Below are 24,426 nucleotides of genomic sequence, written 5' to 3'. Positions count from 1 at the left end.
TGGACCCCAGAAATTCAATTCAAGATTTTTTTCTCTTATTGTTATTTCACCTTTTGTTTTCACTGGTATTATTCTATAGAGTCTTCCATGATTGTCATGCTTGTAAGGAATATTTTTTAGTGTAGATTAGTGTAGATTAGGCTTTTTCAGGTGTAAGTAATGATGCAGGTGTTACTTGACACCACCTGCTTGCACTTGTCATTGATGAAAAACCACCTTCAGTTAGGTTGTAACATCAAAGTATAATCTTGTTGAAGAACTTCTTGCTCCAAAGGTGTCCATCTCTTCCCTGCTGCTCATTGTAGTGCAGCCTTAAAACTACTGGATCCCCTAGAAAAATGGTCTTTCATAGGGTTATGTAGTAACATATACACACATATGCAGTATGAATAATCAGTGGTGTTACCAAACTCTGCCTTCTTATGGTCACACTGAATGAAAAGTGGCCCTCAGTAAGGGTTTTTGATCATTACTGGACAAAACAGAGTAGAGTTCTGCTTTTTTTTTTTTCAAAGGAACCTATCTTTTCCCTGCTCCTGGTATGTTTTGAGGATTTGTAGGATGATCCAACCTTGGAAAGAATCGTAAATTTTGAAGTTTATAAAGCTGTTTTTTTCTAAGGAGGTACCCCACAAGCATTTCATTGGGGTTATTTTTAGCTCACTTTGCCTTCCCTTCTCTTTTGAAATATCTTTTTCTTAAGTGATGGTTACCACCTTCATGCTTACATTTAAGTTCCAGGAAATATGGGGAAGGTCAGTATACAGCAGCCAGGGAACTGTAATTGGTTAGTGGATGGACCCAGGCTGAGCCAGTAGGCTGCTAGCACCAAAAAGGTGGTTAACAAGGGGTTTTGATCATACTTGCTTCTTTACTCAGTTTTGAATGATAGATTTTTTTAGTGTCAGTATGATTAAGACATTTGTTTTTTCTAGGACATGGCTGGACTGTTGAAACCTCAGGCTGCAAAAATGCTTATTTCTAGTCTGCGGGAGCGTTATCCTGATCTTCCCATCCATGTTCACACTCATGATACTTCAGGGGCTGGTAAGACATAAGTTGAAGGTTAGGGCAACAAACAGCTATAGAACAATTAAGGTGTCAAACTTGTGGACTGATAAGAATTGATTAGAGTATAACTAACTTAAAAAACAATAGAAACTTTAGTTTTTCTCTTACCCTATCTGTAAACTTGTTCACCCTTCATTATTTTACATTTCATCTTTATTTCTATTTAGCTGCGATGTAAGTTTGAATGGAGGAAAATTGGAGGAAGTGGTGGGTCTTAGATATCTGGGAGTGGACCTAGCAGCAAATGGAACCATGGAAGTGGAAGTGAGTCATAGGGTGGGGAAGGGGCGAAGGCTCTGGGAGCAGTGAAGAATGTGTTGAAAGAAAGAATGTTATCTCAGAGCAAAAATAGGTATGTTTAAAGGAATAGTAGTTCCAACAATATTATATGGTTGTGAGGCATGGGCTATAGATAGGGTTGTGTGGAGGAGGGTGGATTTGTTGGAAATGAAATGCTTGAGGACAATATGTGGTGTGTGGTGGTTTGATGGAGTAAGTAATGAAAGGATAAGAGAGATGTCGGTAATAAAGAGTGTGGTTGAGAGAGCAGAAGAGGGTGTGTTGAAATGGTTTGGACATATGGAGAGAATGAGTGAGGAAAGATTGACAAAGAGGATATATGTGTCAGAGGTGATGGGAACAAGGAGATGCGGGAGACCAAATTGGAGGTGGAAGGATGTAGTGAAAAAGATTTTGAGCAATCAGGACCTGAACATGCAGGGGGGTGAGAAGCGTGCAAGGAATAGAGTGAATTTGAACAATATTGTATTCTAGGATTGATGTGCTGTCAATGGACTGAACCAGGGCATGTGAAACGTCTGGGATATGCCATGGAAAGGTCTGTGGGGCTTGGATGTGGATAGGGAGATGTGGTTTCGTTGCATTACATGACAGCTAGAGACTGAGTGTGAACAAATGTGGCCTTTTTTATCTGTTTTCCTGGTGCTACCATGCTGACGCAGGGGTTGTCAATGCTGTGTCCTTTGGGGTGGGGTGGCACCAGGAATGTATGGAGGCAAGCAAGTATGAATAAGTACATTTGTATTTATGTATGTGGATGTATATGAATTTATATGTGTCTATCCTCTTGGTCAGTCTTTCCTCACTCATTCTCTCCATGTGCCCAAACCATTTCAAAACACCCTCTTCTGCTCTCTCAACCATGCTCTTTTTATTTCCACACATCTCTCTTACCCTTACATTACTTACTCGATCAAACCACCTCACACCACACATTGTCCTCAAACATCTCATTTCCAGCACATCCACCCTCCTGCGCACAACTCTATCCATAGCCCACGCCTCGCAACCATACAACATTGTTGGAACCACTATTCCTTCAAACATAGCCATTTTTGCTTTCCGAGATAATGTTCTCGACTTCCACACATTCTTCAAGGCTCCCAGGATTTTCGCCCCCTCCCCCACCCTATGATCCACTTCCGCTTCCATGGTTCCATCCGTTGCCAGATCCACTCCCAGATATCTAAAACACTTTACTTCCTCCAGTTTTTCTCCATTCAAACTTACCTCCCAATTTACTTGACCCTCAACCCTACTGTAATAACCTTGCTCTTATTCACATTTACTCTTAACTTTCTTCTTTCACACACTTTACCAAACTCAGTCACCAGCTTCTGCAGTTTCTCACATGAATCAGCCACCAGCACTGTATCATCAGCGAACAACAACTGACTCACTTCCCAAGCTCTCTCATCCACAACAGACTGCATACTTGGCCCTCTTTCCAAAACTCTTGCATTCACCTCCCTAACAACCCCATCCATAAACAAATTAAACAACCATGGAGACATCACACACCCCTGCCGCAAACCTACATTCACTGAGAACCAATCACTTTCCTCTCTTCCTACACGTACACATGCCTTACATCCTCGATAAAAACTTTTCACTGCATCTAACAACTTGCCTCCCACACCATATATTCTTAAAACCTTCCACAGAACACCTCTATCAACTCTATCATATGCCTTCTCCAGATCCATAAATGCTACATACAAATCCATTTGTTTTTCTAAGTATTTCTCACATACATTCTTCAAAGCAAACACCTGATCCACACATCCTCTACCACTTCTGAAACCACACTGCTCTTCCCCAATCTGATGCTCTGTACATGACCAAGAGGATATATGTGTCGAAGGTGGAGGGAACGAGAAGAAGTTGGAGACCAAATTGGAGGTGGAAAGATGGAGTGAAAAAGATTTTGTGTGATCAGAGCCTGAACATGCAGGAGGGTGAAAGGAGGGCAAGGAATAGAGTGAATTGGATCGATGTGGTATACCGGGGTTGACGTGCAGTCAGTGGATTGAATCAGGGCATGTGAAGCGTCTGGGGTAAACCATGGAAAGTTGTGTGGGGCCTGGATGTGGAAAGGGAGCTGTGGTTTCGGGCATTATTGCATGACAGCTAGAGACTGAGTGTGAACAAATGGGGCCTTTGTTGTCTTTTCCTAGTGCTACCTCGCACACATGAGGGGGGAGGGGGATGGTATTCCATGTGTGGCGAGGTGGCGATGGGAATGAATAAAGGCATACAGTGTGAATTGTGTGCATGGGTATATATGTATGTGTCTGTATGTGTATATATATGTGTACATTGAGATGTATAGGTATGTATATTTGCATGTGTGGACGTGTATGTATATACATTGTGTATGGGGGTGGGTTTGGCCATTTCTTTCGTCTGTTTCCTTGCGCTACATCGCAAACGCGGGAGACAGCGACAAAGCAAAATATTAATAAAGACATGTGTCTCTGTTGATATTTATATTTATTTTATTATACTTCGTCGCTGTCTCCCGCTTTCGCGAGGTAGCGCAAGGAAGCAGTCGAAAGAATGGCCCAACCCACCCACATACACATACACATCCACACACGCACATATACATACCTATACACCTCAACGTATACATATATATACTCACACAGACATATACATATATACACATGCACGTAATTCATACTGTCTGCCCTTATTCATTCCCATCACCACCCCGCCACACAATGAAATACCAACCCCCTCCCCCCGCATGTGCACGAGATAGCACTAGGAAAAGACAATAAAGGCCACATTCATTCACACTCAGTCTCTAGCTGTCATGTATAATGTTGATATGTATATGTTTATATATGTACATGTATGTGCATTTATGTATATATATATATATATTTTTTTTTTTTTTTGCTTTGTTGCTGTCTCCCGTGTTTGCGAGGTAGCGCAAGGAAACAGATGAAAGAAATGGCCCAACCCACCCCCATACACATGTATATACATACACGTCCACACACGCAAATATACATACCTACACAGCTTTCCATGGTTTACCCCAGACGCTTCACATGCCCTGATTCAATCCACTGACAGCACGTCAACCCCGGTATACCACATCGATCCAATTCACTCTATTCCTTGCCCTCCTTTCACCCTCCTGCATGTTCAGGCCCCGATCACACAAAATCTTTTTCACTCCATCTTTCCACCTCCAATTTGGTCTCCCACTTCTCCTCGTTCCCTCCACCTCCGACACATATATCCTCTTGGTCAATCTTTCCTCACTCATTCTCTCCATGTGCCCAAACCATTTCAAAACACCCCCTTCTGCTCTCTCAACCACGCTCTTTTTATTTCCACACATCTCTCTTACCCTTACGTTACTTACTCAATCAAACCACCTCACACCACACATTGTCCTCAGACATCTCATTTCCAGCACATCCACCCTCCTGCGCACAACTCTATCCATAGCCCATGCCTCGCAACCATACAACATTGTTGGAACCACTATTCCTTCAAACATACCCATTTTTGCTTTCCGAGATAATGTTCTCGCCTTCCACACATTCTTCAAGGCTCCCAGGATTTTCGCCCCTCCCCCACCCTATGATCCACTTCCGCTTCCATGGTTCCATCCGCTGCCAGATCCACTCCCAGATATCTAAAACACTTTACTTCCTCCAGTTTTTCTCCATTCAAACTTACCTCTCAATTGACTTGACCCTCAACCCTACTGTACCTAATAACCTTGCTCTTATTCACATTTACTCTTAACTTTCTTCTTTCACACACTTTACCAAACTCAGTCACCAGCTTCTGCAGTTTCTCACATGAATCAGCCACCAGCGCTGTATCATCAGCGAACAACAACTGACTCACTTCCCAAGCTCTCTCATCCCCAACAGACTTCATACTTGCCCCTCTTTCCAAAACTCTTGCATTCACCTCCCTAACAACCCCATCCATAAACAAATTAAACAACCATGGAGACAAAACACACCCCTGCCGCAAACCTACATTCACTGAGAACCAGTCACTTTCCTCTCTTCCTACACGTACACATGCCTTACATCCTCGATAAAAACTTTTCACTGCTTCTAACAACTTGCCTCCCACACCATATATTCTTAATACCTTCCACAGAGCATCTCTATCAACTCTATCATATGCCTTCTCCAGATCCATAAATGCTACATACAAATCCATTTGCTTTTCTAAGTATTTCTCACATACATTCTTCAAAGCAAACACCTGATCCACACATCCTCTACCACTTCTGAAACCAGACAAAGAATGTCTCATCCATTCATATACATATATTCCTATGAGTCCAAGGGGAAAATGAAACACGATAAGTTTCCCAAGTGCACTTTCGTGTAATAATCACATCATCGGGGAGACACAAGAGAGAAATATAAGTCAGTTGATAGAAATCGAAGAGACGAAGCTAGGACACCATTTGGCAAACATGCGATTGTCCAAGACATACGTATTGTCCAAGACCAGCAATCACGTATATTGATAGTAAATGATAGATAGTACTATTATGTTGTATGAAAATAAATTAGCATGAAGAATTCTTCCCTAGTGATTATTATTATTGGTTCTTTGATAATTGGAGTGACAATTTTTGGAAATTTAATGCTGATGTTCTTTTGATTTTAATACAGGAAATGCAATGAAGCACCACACAGTCATGCATATTTGCACTGCATTTTATTCATTTGCTGAATAATGTTAGGAATAAAACTCACCTAGAATACACACATTTCAGGAAAGTTGCCAAGCTTGATCACAGCTTGGCATCATACTACATTTCAGCCCCTGACAGCACACATCATAAAATCTTTAAGTCTTACACAGTGTGCATCTTTCCCTTCACATTTAGTTTCAGCCACAACCTGCCTAGCTTTTTATCATATGTTACTTTGGTGATGCATCCTCAGTGATAAGAGAATTTCATGCTACAAGAGACAGTGACCTAGTTAGAAATGGTTACCATAGTGTAAAGTTGGTTTAAAAAACAGATATTGTCAAACTTGTTATTATCTTACAAAAAGGGTCTACTTTATACATAGTAGAAGTAGAATCAAAGCTACTACTGACAGCATGTTTGATAACACTAGATTTAGTCACGTTATATTTCTTTCAGTAGTAACTAACTATTGTTTTATTTGGTTTGCATAGACTTGACTCTAGCATTGCTAATACAGTAAAAGTCTGATTATTCATCCACTTTGAGACCTATGGAAAGTCATACCGGGAAGAGTAGGTTATTTGGACCTTTTTAATGAAGTTGTGTTAAAGCAGTATAATAGAAATAAAACAGAAAACAAATGATCTCTGTCGTACTGAATTGCACATTTATTTATTTATATTCATTATACTTTGCTGCTGTCTCCCATGTTAGTGAGGTAGTGCAAGGAAACAGATGAAAGAATGGCCTAATCCACCCACATACACATGTATATATGTACACGTCCACACACGCACATATACATACCTATACATTTCAACGTTTACATATATATACATACACAGACATATACATATATACACATGTACATAATTCATACTTGCTGCCTTTATTCATTCCTGTCGCCACCCCGTCACACATGAAATGACAACCCTCTCTCCCCATATGCGTGCGAGGTAGCACTAGGAAAAGACAACAAAGGCCACATTCGTTCACACTCAGTCTCTAGCTGTCATGTATAATGCACTGAAACCACAGCCCCCTTTCCACATCCAGGCCCCACAAAACTTTCCATGGTTACCCCAGAATCTTCACATACCCTGGTTCAATCCATTGACAACACGTTGGCCCCTGTATACCATATCATTCCAATTCACTCAATTCCTTGCACGCCTTTCACCCTCCTGCATGTTCAGGCCCCGATCCCTCAAAATCTTTTTCACTCCATCTTTCCACCTCCAATTTGGTCTCCCACTTCTCCTCGTTCCCTCCACCTCTGACACATATATCCTCTTTATCAATCTTTCCTCACTCATTCTCTCCATGTGACCAAACCATTTCAGAATACCCTTTTCTGCTCTCTGTACCACACTTTTTATTACTACACATCTCTCTTACCCTTTCATTGCTTACTCGATCAAACCACCTCATACCACATATTGTCCTCAAACATCTCATCTCCAACACATCCACCCTCCTCCGCAGAACTCTATCTATAGCCCACGCCTTGCAACCATATAACATTGTTGGAACCACTATTCCTTCAAACATACCCATTTTTGCTTTCCAGGATAATTCTCGCCTTACACATTTTTCAACACTCCCAGAACTTTCGCCCCTGCCCCCACCTTGTGACTTGCTTCCACTTATATGGTTCCATCTGCTGCCAAATCCACTCCCAGATGTCTAATACACTTCACTTCCTCCAGTTTTTCTCCATTCAAACTTACCTCCCAGTTGACTTGTCCCTCAACCCTACTGTACTTAATAACCTTGCTCTTATTCACATTTACTCTCAGCTTTCTTCTTTCACACACTTTACCAAACTCAGTCACCAGATTCTGCAGTTTCTCACCCGAATCAGCCACCAGTGCTGTATCATCATTGAACAACATCCAACTCACTTCCCAAGCCCTCTCATCCACAACAGACTTGAATTGCACATATATTAGAATAAAAAAAAGCTGAAATTCCTCTTAAGGTCTTGCAATATAGAAATGCAGAAGATGAAAGGAAGGCTCCATGATTCAGCCCAAAGCCCACTGCTTCAGAACGTTTTAATATTTTACTGCTGAATACTTAGTACTACATACTTTCGCTTCCTAGTAATGCATCCTAATGAGCTTGTTGATATATGCTGTTTATTGTCTGACATTGTGAAGTTATAATTTATTCTTTCTGAAACTCAAATGCCAAGAGATTTTGACTTTAGGCCAGAAAAACTTAACGTTACTCTTTTACATGCTATGCATCCTTAATCAGTCCTAGATACCAAGAAACAAATGGTGGTCTAGTCAGCCTGCTAAATTTGCTCCTGAATTTCTTTTATAGTTCATACTATCCCTGGGGATAGGGGAGAGAATACTTCCCACGCATTCCTCACTTGTCGTAGAAGGCGACTAAAGGGGACGGGAGCGGGGGGCTAGAAACCCTCCCCTCCTTGTATTTTAGCTTTCTAAAAGGGGAAACAGAAGAAGGAGTCACGTGGGGAGTGCTCATCCTCCTCGAAGGATCAGATTGGGGTGTCTAAATGTGTGTGGATGTAACCAAGATGAGAAAAAAGGAGACATAGGTAGTAGGTTTGAGGAAAGGAACCTGGATGTTTTGGCTCTGAGTGAAATGAAGCTCAAAGGTAAAGGGTAAGAGTGGTTTGGGAATGTCTTGGGAGTAAAGTCAGGGGTTAGTGAGAGGACAGGAGCAAGGGAAGGAGTAGCACTACTCCTGAGAGAGGAGTGGTGGGAGTATGTGATAGAGTGTAATAAAGTAAACTCTAGATTGATATGGGTAAAACTGAAAGTGGATGGAGAGAGATGGGTGATTATTGTTGCATATGCACCTGGGCATGAGAAGAAAGATCATGAGAGGCAAGTGTTTTGGGAGCAGCTGAATGAGTGTGTTAGTGGTTTTGATGCACGAGACCAGATTATAGTGATGGGTGATTTGAATGCAAAGGTGAGTAATGTGGCAGTTGAGGGAATAATTGGTATACACGAGGTGTTTAGTGTTGTAAATGGAAATGGTGAAGAGCTTGTAGATTTATGTGCTGAAAAAGGACTGGTGATTGGGAATACCTGGTTTAAAAAGAGATATATCCATAAGTATACCAGAGAGCGTTATTGGATTACGGGTTAATTGATAGGCGTGCGAAAGAGAGACTTTTGGATGTTAGTGTGTTGAGAGGTGCAACTGGAGGGATGTCTGATCCTTATCTTGTAGAGGCGAAGGTGAAGATTTGTAGAGGTTTTCAGAAAAGAAGAGAGAGTGTTGGGGTGAAGAGAGTGGTGAGAGTAGGTGAGCTTGGGAAGGAGACTTGTGTGAGGAAGTACCAGGAGAGACTGAGCACAGAATGGAAAAAGGTGAGAACAAAGGAGGTAAGGGGAGTGGGAGAGGAATGGGATGCATTTAGGGAAGCAGTGATGGCTTGCGCAAAAGATGCTTGTGGCATGAGGAGCGTGGGAGGTGGGCAGATTAGAAAGGGTAGTGAGTGGTGGGATGAAGAAGTAAGATTATTAGTGAAAGAGAAGAAAGAGGCATTTGGACGATTTTTGCAGGGAAATAATGCAAATGAGTGGGAGATGTATAAAAGAAAGGGGCAGGAGGTCAAGAGAAAGGTGCAAGAGGTGAAAAAGAGGGCAAATGAGAGTTGGGGTGAGAGAGTATCATTAAATTTTAGGGAGAATAAAAAGATGTTTTGGAAGGAGGTAAATAAAGTGCGTAAGACAAGGGAACAACTGGGAACTTCAGTGAAGGGGGCTAATAGAGAGGTGATAACAAGTAGTGGTGATGTGAGAAGGAGGTGGAGAGTATTTTGAAGTTTTGTTGAATGTGTTTGATGACAGAGTGGCAGATATAGGGTGTTTTGGTTGAGGTGGTGTGCAAAGTGAGAGGGTTAGGTTAGGTTATAGAAGAGGTAGTAAAAGCTTTGCGAAATATGAAAGCCAGCAAGGCAGCAGGTTTGGATGGTATTGCAGTGGAATTTATGAAAAAAGGGGTTGACTGGTTCGTAAGGTTATTTGATGTATGTATGATTCATGGTGAGGTGCCTGAGGATTGGCAGAATGCTTGCATAGTGCCATTGTACAAAGGCAAAGGGGACAAAGGTGAGTGCTCAAATTACAGAGGTATAAGTTTGTTGAGTATTCCTGGTAAATTATATGGGAGGGTATTGATTGAGAGGGTGAAGGCATGTAGAGAGCATCAGATTGGGGAAGAGCAGTGTGGTTTCAGAAGTGGTAGAGGATGTGTGGCTCAGGTGTTTGCTTTGAAGAATGTATGTGAGAAATACTTAGAAAAGCAAATGGATTTGTATGTAGCATTTATGGATCTGGAGAAGGCATATGACAGAGTTGATAGAGATGCTCTGTGGAAGGTATTAAGAATATATGGTGTGGGAGGCAAGTTGTTAGAAGCAGTGAAAAGTTTTTATCGAGGATGTAAGGCATGTGTACGTGTAGGAAGAGAGGAAAGTGATTGGTTCTCAGTGAATGTAGGTTTGCGGCAGGGGTGTGTGATGTCTCCATGGTTGTTTAATTTGTTTATGGATGGGGTTGTTAGGGAGGTGAATGCAAGAGTTTTGGAAAGAGGGGCAAGTATGCAGTCTGTTGTGGATGAGAGAGCTTGGGAAGTGAGTCAGTTGTTGTTCGCTGATGATACAGTGCTGGTGGCTGATTCATGTGAGAAACTGCAGAAGCTGGTGACTGAGTTTGGTAAAGTGTGTGAAAGAAGAAAGTTAAGAGTAAATGTGAATAAGAGCAAGGTTATTAGGTACAGTAGGGTTGAGGGTCAAGTAAATTGGGAGGTAAGTTTGAATGGAGAAAAACTGGAGGAAGTAAAGTGTTTTAGATATCTGGGAGTGGATCTGGCAACGGATGGAACCATGGAAGCGGAAGTGGATCATAGGGTGGGGGAGGGGGCGAAAATCCTGGGAGCCTTGAAGAATGTGTGGAAGTCGAGAACATTATTTCGGAAAGCAAAAATGGGTATGTTTGAAGGAATAGTGGTTCCAACAATGTTGTATGGTTGCGAGGCGTGGGCTATGGATAGAGTTTTGCGCAGGAGGGTGGATGTGCTGGAAATGAGATGTTTGAGGATAATATGTGGTGTGAGGTGGTTTGATCGAGTAATTGATAATAGGGTAAGAGAGATGTGTGGTAACAAAAAGAGTGTGGTTGAGAGAGCAGAAGAGAGTGTTTTGAAATGGTTTGGTCACATGGAGAGAACGAGTGAGGCAAGATTGACCAAGAGTATATACGTGTCAGAGGTAGAGGGAACGAGGAGAAGTGGGAGACCAAATTGGAGGTGGAAAGATGGAGTGAAAAAGATTTTGAGTGATCGGGGCCTGGACATGCAGGAGAGTGAAAGCCGTGTGAGGGATAGAGTGAATTGGAACGATGTGGTATACCGGGGTCGACGTGCTGTCAGTAGATTGAACCAGGGCATGTGAAGTGTCTGGGGTAAACCATGGAAAGTTGTGTGGGGCCTGGATGTGGAAAGGGAGCTGTGGTTTCGGTGCATTATTACATGACAGCTAGAAACTGAGTGTGAACGAATGGGGCCTTTGTTGTCTTTTCCTGGCGCTACCTCACACACACGAGGGGGTAGGGAGTTGTTATTTCATGTGTGGTGAGGTGGCAATGGGAATGAATAAGGGCAGACAGTGTGAATTATGTACATGTGTATATATGGATATGTCTCTGTGTATATATATATGTATACGTTGAGATGTATAGGTATGTATATTTGTGTGTGTGGACATGTATGTATATACATGTGTATGTGGGTGGGTTGGACCATTCTTTCGTCTGTATCCTTGCGCTACCTCGCTAACGCCGGAGACAGCGATAAAGCAAATAATAACTATTGACTTGTTCAATTCTTGCTCCTTGGGTAGCTTAGCAAAACTAACAAAACCACTTTTGTTGAGCTGCTTAAATATTTTCATCTTAAACTTTAGAAAACAAGATATCAGCAGGTGATTGCATATTGCTGGGGAAACTCAGGGCTTCATCTTTCCAGTAGGAGCAAACATTGTTACATTGTGCACCATGAAAGTTTACTGAGGAAAACTATGTTTCCTAATCCTGAATTTGAGTGAGATCCCCATTCTTTTTGATCATGCAAACAGGCCCACTAATACAAGCCACAAACAACACTATCAGGAAAATGAAGCATTTGGCGGATAAATGTATATGTTACATATGTGCATTTTTCACAAATTAGTCTAATTGTGACTTACTGTATCATGTGATACTTATGTTTTGTAAATACATTACTTCCACTATAGAAAGTTTTTGTTAGGAGCAGATGAATGTTAGCTTCATATTTACACATCCAACCTCTAATTTACTGTATGATGTACTGAAACAAAAGCCAACCATCCACAACCAATCCCCACTACCTACTCTGTAGTTTACCTTGTCCTCTTCATTAGCCATGGTTGCCCTGTTGCCCATATCACCCCCACTGTACCACATCAGTAAAATCATTCTGTCCCCTGATGCTTTTCACTCTCCTGACTGTTCAGGTTTTGACACCCCAGAGCCTCTTTTCCTTTCATTCTTCCATCTTAATGGTTTCCAGTTCCCTACCCTCTAACTTTTTCCACTTCTTATGCATAAATTCTTTTAATCTTCATTCATATTATCAAGGCATAACATATTTCACTCTTTAGGAATTTCAGTTAAGTTTTTAGAGTGGAACCATTAGCATCTTTTGTCTAATGGATGCATTTTTTATTTGCATTGAATCATGTGGCATTTATATTTTTCAGTGTCTTTTGATTTATATTTATTCAACTTTCACTTACATGAAGTGGATGAGAAGCATACATTCTCTCAATTCATTCATACACTGATTCAGACCATTGCCAGTTTCTTAGAATGAAGCATGAAATTCACATTAATGTAAGTGCATCTTCCTTTTTCAAGCTGCACTTTCTTAATCAAGTAAGACAAAAGTCCCTGTTCTTACTTTCACTGCAAAACAATTCCATATCAGTCATTCACAGTTCATTCTGTTGGTATTTTTATCTGAAATATTTCATGCCCAAACCAGTTCTTTTACTGTATAATTTTATTTCTTCCGTGGCTATTTTGAATTTTCTTGATTAGCCTGTCACCTGTCTTGTCTTCCACACATAACTATACTATTCTAAGATACTTTCAGTCTTGTGTTTTTCTTATGAATAGTAGTGGGAAAACTAAAATTGAAAGTAAGTATGCTAGGGAGAAAATTTGAAGATATTCTGAAAACTTTGATGAACAAAAAGAATTTAAATGGAGAGGTTGTAAAAAACTTGCATGAATGAAAACTTGTCCTAGCTGTATTGAACAGATATGAATCCCCAGTGCATATAGGTCAGAAAAGGTAAAAGGTAAGAGCAATAGAGTTTAATAACACTTTGTATTCTCTTATTTACTGTTGCACTAACTAGACTTTTCCATTTCCTTCCCTAACATGTACAACTAGTCTGCTTTTCGAAGGCAGGCTTTCCACTTCCTCAAAAATGCAATACAGGTGAAGCAAGAGATGTGATGATAATTCACCCAACTTCCTCTGCCATTGATTGCACAATACTTTAGTTATGCAACACTTGCTTTCTGAGAAGTGCAGGTTCAAAACAAAAATCTTTAATGAACTAGACAAGGAGCATACCTGTTACATTGTTAATAGGCAACATAACTGTATAGCACTGAATTCGTTTTAATCAATATTTGACTTGTTTACAGGTGTGGCATCCATGTTGGAATGTGCTTATGCTGGTGCAGATGCTGTTGATGTAGCTGTCGACTCAATGTCTGGAATGACCTCCCAGCCCTCCATGGGTGCTGTGGTAGCCAGTTTAATGGGACATGATCTAGACACTGGCCTAGATTTGGATAGAATCAGCAAATACTCAGCCTTTTGGGAACAGACTCGTACACTTTATGCTCCATTTGAATGTGCAGTAACCATGAAGTCAGGAAATGCAGATGTATATCAGAATGAAATCCCTGGTGGTCAGTACACCAATCTTCAGTTCCAGGTGAGTCAGCATAGACAAATTAAGCAGTTAAAAAGTTCTTTTAGTCAATTCATGAAATGAACTGAACTAGGTAAGGTGAATGAACTTTGAAAGCACTTGCCATTTACTTACAAAAAGTGGCACCTGGAGAACCACTTTATTAGTATCAGATGACCAAATTAACTTCTTAGTTGTGCAGTCTCTCAGAAATTACCCTCCCATTTGTAAGTAGATTAAAAATGGTTTTATCGAACAGATTATTCCTGTATCATACATTGAAGGAGAAATTACCCCCAAGAATAGTATACTTTCCTCTGTTTTAGTGTGGGAAAGTGGTTAGTGGATGGGGAGGGCCAGCATGGATTCTCATTATTAATATCAGTACATGTGGTCCCCAGCTAATGTGGTTGATACATTCTCGGAAATCATAACTTAATGGAAGTGCCAGGTAATGGATCACATTTTATCATAGGATTCGGTGGGATAAAGGAGTTTATGTTCATGGGGGAGATTTCCCAACCTAATTTGAACACACAAGAAAAATGAAATATGTTTAAACATCTAGTAAGATGCAGGTACATCTTCAGTTTAAGTGCATAGATGAAGAATGGTGGTTTTAGAAACCATATAGTAGTAAAATGATAGTATAGAAATATCACTTAACATGAAGTTGTACTGTATTTGGCACAGTAAGTTAAAGCTGTGCCAGTATCAACACTATGTTGACCACCATTAAAGGCCACATACTATCCAAACTTAAATCTGCATTTAATGCTCTTACTACTATGCTTCTTCCTGGATGCACAAGATTTGTGGTGTTTTCCTACTGAAGATTATAATGCAGCACATTGCCTTAAACATTCCTGGTTGCATGTCCACTATAACATGTGTATCGGGCTGGATGCCAGGGTTGCAGCCATTTAACAGTAGACAGTCTCTAATCAGAGTGATACTTGATGATGTGAACAGCACTGTTTTCAAAAAATTGTTTTAATGTACATTTCCTAATTTTTTTCTTCATACACAATTCTCTGTATTCCTTGTTGGCACCTCCACTTGCCAGTGAATGATTGCTTGCCTAAGTAATTTCCAGTCTCCACACAGAAACTGATGCATTTCATTAAGAATTACAAAGATTTTGATGAATAGCCTCTTGGAGAAATACTGTTGCTAGTAAATCTTATCTGCCTTTGGCCTAAGCATGGTAGAATATTAGATCAATGATGTTTCACCTGAAGCTGTTGTTTTACAATCAACAGGGTTATTAGCCTCAAAAGGATGACATTTTCAGCCTCTGACTGAAATATTCCAGGTTGAACTAGTGTTCACTCTTTTTGGAAGTTTGACTTTTGACTTTCAGTGGTCTGTGCTGTTTTTCTAAGACAGGTGTAAAAGCACAGACTTCCATATATCCTGTATCAAGTTCAGGTACATAACATTTCCCAAATGATTAGGTGAATTTCTTCAAAATTCTTCAAGGTGCTTACTTTGTTTAATAAAACAGTTGTCCATGTTATTGTGCCAAGATAATGAATATCTCTGTCACTTTAACTCCTTTTGAATAACATAGTTGATTTTTGAGCTAAGCAAGATCAGAAGCAATTTCAAAATTACATCTTTTTTTAGAGTATTGCTGTGAAGTAAATGCCTCAAACACTGTGGTCAACATTACTAATTTTTCTTAAGTGAGCCATCTTCCAGAGTCAGCACATCCATCATGAGCACTGTCCTGAAGTTAAGGCTCTCAGGGTTAACTCTCTCACTGCATCAATTCCTGCTTAAAATATTTACACTTCCAGAATGAAGTCTTATTTAAGATTGATTTCTCTTTTAATGTTATCTTTCTCTGAAAATCAAGCCAGCTTTATAAGGTCCCATGCCTCACTAAAAATCAGCTTCCTTTTCATATTGATAATGTATACCTGTCAAGCCTTGTATAAGTGTTTATGGTTACAATCAGATTTTGGTTGTATTTGGCAGGCATACTCCCTTGGACTGGGCGATCAGTTTGAGGAAGTGAAAAAGGCTTACCGAGAGGCAAACCTTCTCCTTGGTGATTTGATAAAGGTAAGATTTTTTATTATTACACATATGTCGTCATATTTGCGTGTGTGGATGTGTATGTATATACGTGTGTATGTGGGTGGGTTGGGCCATTCTTTCGTCTGTTTCCTTGCACTACCTTGCTAACGCGGGAGACAGCGACAAAGCAAAATATATAAATAAATAAGAGATGTAAGTTTCAGTTTTCTAAATTGTTTCTTACATTTCTCATATGTATATATATGTATGTGTGTGTGTGTGTGTGTATATGTGCGTATGTATGTGTATGTGTGTGTATATGTATATATATATGTATATTATCCCTGGGGATAGGGGTGAAAGAATACTTCCCACGTATTCCTCGCGTGTCGTAGAAAGCGACTAGAGGGGACGGGAGCGGGGGGCCAGAAATCCTCCCCTCCTTGTATTAACTTTCTAAAATGGGAAACAGAAGAAGGAGTCACGCGGGGAGTGCTCATCCTCCTCGAAGGCTCAGAGTGGGGTGCCTAAATGTGTGTGGATGTAAACAAGATGTGAAAAAAGGAGAGATAGGTAGTATGTTTGAGGAAAGGAACCTGGATGTTTTGGCTCTGAGTGAAACGAAGCTCAAGGGTAAAGGGGAAGAGTGGTTTGGGAATGTCTGGGGAGTAAAGGTCAGGGGTTAGTGAGAGGACAAGAGCAAGGGAAGGAGTAGCAATACTCCTGAAACAGGAGTTGTGGGAGTATGTGATAGAGTGTAAGAAAGTAAATTCTCGATTAATATGGGTAAAACTGAAAGTTGATGGAGAGAGATGGGTGATTATTGGTGCATATGCACCTGGGCATGAGAAGAAAGATCAAGAGAGGCAAGTGTTTTGGGAGCACCTGAATGAGTGTGTTAGTGGTTTTGATGCACGAGACCGGGTCATAGTGATGGGTGATTTGAATGCAAAGGTGAGTAATGTGGCAGTTGAGGGAATAATTGGTATACATGGGGTGTTCAGTGTTGTAAATGGAAATGGTGAAGAGCTTGTAGATTTATGTGCTGAAAAAGGACTGATGATTGGGAATACCTGGTTTAAAAAGCGAGATATACATAAGTATACTTATGTAAGTAGGAGAGATGGCCAGAGAGCGTTATTGGATTACGTGTTAATTGACAGGCGTGCGAAAGAGAGACTTTTGGATGTTAATGCGCTGAGAGGTGCAACTGGAGGGATGTCTGATCATTATCTTGTGGAGGCTAAGGTGAAGATTTGTATGGGTTTTCAGAAAAGAAGAGTGAATGTTGGGGTGAAGAGGGTGGTGAGAGTAAGTGAGCTTGAGAAGGAGACCTGTGTGAGGAAGTACCAGGAGACACTGAGTACAGAATGGAAAAAGGTGAGAACAATGGAAGTAAGGGGAGTGGGGGAGGAATGGGATGTATTTAGGGAATCAGTGATGGATTGCGCAAAAGATGCTTGTGGCATGAGAAGAGTGGGAGGTGGGTTGATTAGAAAGGGTAGTGAGTGGTGGGATGAAGAAGTAAGAGTATTAGTGAAAGAGAAGAGAGAGGCATTTGGACGATTTTTGCAGGGAAAAAATGCAATTGAGTGGGAGATGTATAAAAGAAAGAGACAGGAGGTCAAGAGAAAGGTGCAAGAGGTGAAAAAAAGGGCAAATGAGAGTTGGGGTGAGAGAGTATCATTAAATTTTAGGGAGAATAAAAAGATGTTCTGGAAGGAGGTAAATAAAGTGCGTAAGACAAGGGAGCAAATGGGAACTTCGGTGAAGGGCGCAAGTGGGGAGGTGATAACAAGTAGTGGTGATGTGAGAAGGAGATGGAGTGAGTATTTTGAAGGTTTGTTGAATGTGTTTGAAGATAGAGTGGCAGATATAGGGTGTTTTGGTCGAGGTGGTGTGCAGAGTGAGAGGGTTAGGGAAAATGATTTGGTAAACAGAGAAGAGGTAGTGAAAGCTTTGCGGAAGATGAAAGCCGGCAAGGCAGCAGGTTTGGATGGTATTGCAGTGGAATTTATAAAAAAAGGGGGTGACTGTATTGTTGACTGGTTGGTAAGGTTATTTAATGTATGTATGACTCATGGTGAGGTGCCTGAGGATTGGCGGAATGCATGCATAGTGCCATTGTACAAAGGCAAAGGGGATAAGAGTGAGTGCTCAAATTACAGAGGTATAAGTTTGTTGAGTATTCCTGGTAAATTATATGGGAGGGTACTGATTGAGAGGGTGAAGGCATGTACAGAGCATCAGATTGGGGAAGAGCAGTGTGGTTTCAGAAGTGGTAGAGGATGTGTGGATCAGGTGTTTGCTTTGAAGAATGTATGTGAGAAATACTTAGAAAAGCAAATGGATTTGTATGTAGCATTTATGGATCTGGAGAAGGCATATGATAGAGTTGATAGAGATGCTCTGTGGAAGGTATTAAGAATATATGGTGTGGGAGGAAAGTTGTTAGAAGCAGTGAAAAGTTTTTATCGAGGATGTAAGGCATGTGTACGTGTAGGAAGAGAGGAAAGTGATTGGTTCTCAGTGAATGTAGGTTTGCGGCAGGGGTGTGTGATGTCTCCATGGTTGTTTAATTTGTTTATGGATGGGGTTGTTAGGGAGGTAAATGCAAGAGTTTTGGAAAGAGGGGCAAGTATGAAGTCTGTTGGGGATGAGAGAGCTTGGGAAGTGAGTCAGTTGTTGTTCGCTGATGATACAGCGCTGGTGGCTGATTCATGTGAGAAACTGCAGAAGCTAGTGACTGAGTTTGGAAAAGTGTGTGGAAGAAGAAAGTTAAGAGTAAATGTGAATAAGAGCAAGGTTATTAGGTACAGTAGGGTTGAGGGTCAAGTCAATTGGGAGGTGAGTTTCAGTGGAGAAAAACTGGAGGAAGTGAAGTGTTTTAGATATCTGGGAGTGGATCTGGCAGCGGATGGAACCATGGAAGCGGAAGTGGATCATAGGGTGGGGGAGGGGGCGAAAATCCTGGGGGCCTTGAAGAATGTGTGGAAGTCGAGAACATTATCTCGGAAAGCAAAAATGGGTCTGTTTGAAGGAATAGTGGTTCCAACAATGTTGTATGGTTGCGAGGCGTGGGCTATGGATAGAGTTGTGCGCAGGAGGATGGATGTGCTGGAAATGAGATGTTTGAGGACAATGTGTGGTGTGAGGTGGTTTGATCGAGTGAGTAACGTAAGGGTAAGAGAGATGTGTGGAAATAAAAAGAGCGTGGTTGAGAGAGCAGAAGAGGGTGTTTTGAAGTGGTTTGGGCACATGGAGAGGATGAGTGAGGAAAGATTGACCAAGAGGATATATGTGTCGGAGGTGGAGGGAACAAGGAGAAGAGGGAGACCAAATTGGAGGTGGAAAGATGGAGTGAAAAAGATTTTGTGTGATCGGGGCCTGAACATGCAGGACGGTGAAAGGAGGGCAAGGAATAGAGTGAGTTGGAGCGATGTGGTATACCGGGGTTGACGTGCTGTCAGTGGATTGAAGCAGGGCATGTGAAGCGTCTGGGGTAAACCGTGGAAGGCTGTGTAGGTATGTATATTTGCGTGTGTGGACGTATGTATATACATGTGTATGGGGGGGGGGTTGGGCCATTTCTTTCGTCTGTTTCCTTGCGCTACCTCGCAAACGCGGGAGACAGCGACAAAGTATAATAAAAGAAAAAATATAAGAGATGTAACAACAAATTTAAGATTTAGGATCTTAAATTCTGTATATGAAATGAAATAAGCTTTTTGAGATAACAGTCTGAGCATGAAGAGGTCATAGATGAAATGTCAAAACCTAGTACAAGAGGAATATTGATAGACAACTGAAAGAAGATCTACACTATTTTTTTCTCCCAGAAGCAGTCATTGATATATTTTATAACAGTACATTGTTTTTGCTTAGAGAAAGTAAAGCTGTAAATTGATAGACAGTGATATGTTCTTTACCTATGTTTAAAAGATGGAAAATATCTTGTTTCCTGGAGTATTGTTATTACAGCTTCTCAGTTCATTCATGGTAATCCTCAACCCATTTCAAGTATGTTAAAGTGAAACAAGGATTTCCATGTAGATACATTATGTTGATTGTTCATGTTAGACTAAAGTCGTCATAAACATTTCATGCTTCACACACTGAATGGTTCTATTGCAACCCAATCAAAAGTCATTCTTCTCACACTTTATTCAGTGCTCTTACTACATTTATCCATGATAAAATCTTTTCATGATTTTTCTCTTCTTATTGTGCCTTTAGTTACAGTACTGTTCAGTGCAAATATTTATAGATCAGCCTACATTTTTAAGAAATTCTTCATCTCTTATCCCTCTTGCATCTTCAGAGTCTGCTATCCTAATTTCATCAATACTATTCAAGTTATCCAATGCTTTTTTAACCTGTTATGAACATTGATTGTATATCCACACATAAGTATTGTGGTGAGTCATAATTCATGCAAGTTTCATGTGTGCTCATCACTTAATTTTCTCCTTTCTCTCAACTTTATCACATAGTTTCTGGTTCAGTAACTTTTTCCACTACCTGCAAAGGTGCAAAAGTATGGTCTACACAAGGCCAAAACCTTTTACCTTGTAAGAGTATGTGAAATTTTTTCTCATTAAACAAGTTGCGAAAGATTAAGTATGATAAGTGAATTTAGAAATGAAAATTAGTGTATTCCATTCAAGTGTGAGAAGTATGAAGTTAAAGATTGATGAGTCTTTTCCTTATGCTAATATAGAAAACATAGGACATGATTGAAAAATTATCCTTGGGGATAGGGGAGAAAGAATACTTCCCATGTATTCCCTGCATGTCATAGAAGGCAACTAAAAGGGGAGGGAGCAGGGGACTGGAAATCCTTCCCTCCTGTTTTTACTTTTCCAAAAGAAGGAACTGAGAAGGGGGCCAAGTGAGGATTTTCCCTCTTAGGCTCAGTCCTCTGTTCTTAATGCTACCTTGCTAATGCAGGAAATGGTGAAAGTGTATGAAAAATATTGAAATATTATGATCATAGATACAGCTGAAATAACAAGTCTTGGACTTTTATCAAAAGAAGACTACATAAGAAAGATGGTGCTACACTGTGTATTGTAAGATGTACTTCAGTGAGAATGCTCTTTAGGTCTTGGACTGTCATCAGAATGGCCCACCACACTAATGAGACCATATGTAGATCTACAGTGCTCTATTAAGGGGACCCCACATAAATCAGCGATTCGTGTTTCCAACCCAGGAATTGAATTTAAACTGATCTCTTGCGATGGTGCAAGAAGCATAAGGTCTCCTTACGCTACACTTGTGCATGGATACTTTAGTTACCCTTCGAGCTTGGTATCAGCAGGATCTTGCAATATACCATTAACCCTTTCACTGTGACAGTTTTGATATTCATCATGTACTCAGTGTGTATGGTTTTATCAAATGTTATAAAAGATATCTCCATAAATTAACTATTGCAGTTAACTATAGTATGCTTTTATAAGATGATATAAAAATCAACATGGCAAAATGGTTTACATTTTCTGTTTGTCCTGTTAACTTATGCTGCTCTTCTTCCTGGCACATGAGGTACACAGGAATATTGTCAGGCATATATTGCCATTGTACAGAGGCAAAGGGGATAAGAGTGAGTGCTCAAATTACAGAGGTATAAGTTTGTTGAGTATTCCTGGTAAATTATATGGGAGAGTATTGATTGAGATGGTGAAGGCATGTGCAGAGCATCAGATTGGGGAAGAGCAGTGTGGTTTCAGAAGTGGTAGAGGATGTGTGGATCAGGTGTTTGCTTTGAAGAATGTATGTGAGAAATACTTAGAAAAGCAAATGGATTTGTAAGTAGCAGTTGATAGAGATGCTCTGTGGAAGGTATTAAGAATATATGGTGTGGGAGGCAAGCTGTTCGAAGCAGTGAAAAGTTTTTATTGAGGATATAAGGCATGTGTACGTGTAGGAAGAGAGGAAATTGATTGGTTCTCAGTGAATGTAGGTTTGCGGAAGGGGTGTGTGATGTTTCCATGGTTGTTTAATTTGTTTATGGATGGGGTTGTTAGGGAGGTAAATGCAAGAGTTTTGGAAAGAGGGGCAAGTATGAAGTCTGTTGTGGATGAGAGAGCTTGGGAAGTGAGTCAGTTGTTGTTCGCTGATGATATAGTGCTGGTGGCTGATTCATGTGAGAAACTGCAGAAGCTGGTAAATGTGAATAAGAGCAAGGTTATTAGGTGCAGTAGGGTTGAGGGTTTATGGATGGGGTTGTTAGGGAGGTAAATGCAAGAGTTTTGGAAAGAGGGGCAAGTATGCAGTCTGTTGTGGATGAGAGAGCTTGGGAAGTGAGTCAGTTGTTGTTCACTGATGACACAGTGCTGGTGGCTGATTCATGTGAGAAACTGCAGAAGCTGGTAAATGTGAATAAGAGCAAGGTTATTAGGTGCAGTAGGGTTGAGGGTCAAGTCAATTGGGAGGTAAGTTTGAATGGAGAAAAGCTGAAGGAAGTGAAGTGTTTTAGATATCTGGGAGTGGATTTGGCAGCGGATGGAACCATGGAAGCAGAAGTGAATCATAGGGTGGGGGAGGGGGCGAAAATTCTGGGAGCCTTGAGGGATGTGTGGAAGTCGAGAACATTATCTCGGAAAGCAAAAATGGGTATGTTTGAAGGAATAGTGGTTCCAACAATGTTGTATGGTTGCGAGGCATGGGCTATGGATAGAGTTGTGTGCAGGAGGATGGGTGTGCTGGCAATGAGATGTTTGAGGACGATATGTGGTGTGAGGTGGTTTGATCGAGTAAGTAATAATAGGGTAAGAGAGATGTGTGGTAATAAAAAGAGTGTGGTTGAGAGAGCAGAAGAGGGTGTTTTGAAATGGTTTGGTCACATGGAGAGAATGAGTGAGGAAAGATTGACCAAGAGGATATATGTGTCAGAGGGGGAGGGAACGAGGAGAAGTGGGAGACCAAATTGGAGGTGGAAAGATGGAGTGAAAAAGATTTTGAGTGATCGGGGCCTAAACATGCAGGAGGATGAAAGGCGTGCAAGGAATAGAGTGAATTGGAAAGATGTGGTATACCGGGGTCGACGTGCTGTCAGTGGATTGAACCCGGGCTTGTGAAGCGTCTGGGGTAAACCATGGAAAGTTCTGTGGGGCCTGGATGTGGAAAGGGAGCTGTGGTTTCGGTGCATTATTACATGACAGCTTGAGACTGAGTGTGAATGAATGGGGCCTTTGTTGTCTTTTCCTAGCGCTACCTTGCACACATTAGGGGGAAGGGGGTTGTTATTCCATGTGTGGTGAGGTAGCAATGGGAATGAATAAAGGCAGACAGTATGAATTATGCACATGTGTATATATGTATATGTATGTGTGTGTATATATATGTATGCATTGAGATGTATAGGTATGTATATTTGCGTGTGTGGTGTATGTATATACATGTGTATGTGGGCGGGTTGGGCCATTCTTTCGTCTGTTTCCTTGCGCTGCCTCGCTAACGCGGGAGACAGCAACAAAGCAAAATAGATTAGATGAAAATATATTGTGAAATATGTGGTATTTTTGGAATGATTTTTGTCTCAAATGGGTATGATTACCTGGGGTTTTCATCACTTGTTATCCATTATTTTGTAAGAGTGTTTCATCTAAGTAAAGTATTGCATAATGTGAGGACCAGATCTCATACAGGTTTTTTTGACATCTCATGGACTGCCCAGTGTATGGAAGCATCTGTTAACAATGCATGGGATGCCTTTATGAGCATGATTAGCTGGATTTTTTGCCTTAAGGCAAAAGCTGCTGATTCATGAACTGTTAACATGTACTCACCAGCTGCATTGAATATAAAAATGAATGTTGGGATATCTATGCCCCAACCACATTGACTGTGTTAACTGCTGATGAAATTGAGCAGCATTCGCTACATAGCATTGAGAACTCAAGTAATAATGCATTTAATGATGTGTGATGAAGTTAAGGCCAACTTGCTTGGAGTCATGGTAGTACAGAGTAACGGTGGTTAAGGAGGTGTGTTGGGTTTTAGTATAAAAATCAAATATTGCACAAGTTGAGCTTGATTAGGTTTTTCAGACTAACCCACAATAGACTGAATGGATGCTCTCAGAAATGCTGTCTCTTGAAAGAGAACACCCCTTCTTTTTGTCAAATAAGCTTATTTATTCAGTCAGAATTTCTTTTGTGAATAATACATGTTTGTGTTGACATTAGACTTAGATCACTGTGTCTCTCATTAATCTGTATGCTTTTTCTCTTTAACTTTGTTGCTGTTTACATTAACCCTTTCTCACCATCAGTCCTTTCTCATATTCATATACTCTATTTTCATGATGGTTTGTTTTGTACTATACATG

At 40.7% G+C, this 24,426-nt stretch overlaps 1 protein-coding gene across 4 annotated transcripts in view; it reads left to right on the top strand.

Annotated features, from left to right (window-relative positions):
• Window positions 1–24,426, top strand: part of PCB (Pyruvate carboxylase) — a 437,613-nt gene that overhangs the window by 365,247 nt on the left and 47,940 nt on the right. For all 4 annotated transcript variants that reach the window (XM_071669755.1, XM_071669754.1, XM_071669756.1 and 1 more), the window contains 3 exons: window positions 936–1,047; window positions 13,792–14,087; window positions 16,047–16,133. In XM_071669755.1, the coding sequence (XP_071525856.1) occupies window positions 936–1,047; window positions 13,792–14,087; window positions 16,047–16,133 (495 nt within the window). The remainder of the gene's footprint in view (window positions 1–935; window positions 1,048–13,791; window positions 14,088–16,046; window positions 16,134–24,426) is intronic.

Source organism: Panulirus ornatus, chromosome 14 (assembly GCF_036320965.1).
Source record: "Panulirus ornatus isolate Po-2019 chromosome 14, ASM3632096v1, whole genome shotgun sequence".
NCBI classification, from domain to species: Eukaryota; Metazoa; Arthropoda; class Malacostraca; order Decapoda; family Palinuridae; genus Panulirus; species Panulirus ornatus.
The sequence above is the reverse complement of the archived record's forward strand: the minus strand, read 5'-3'. Positions and strand labels throughout refer to the sequence as shown.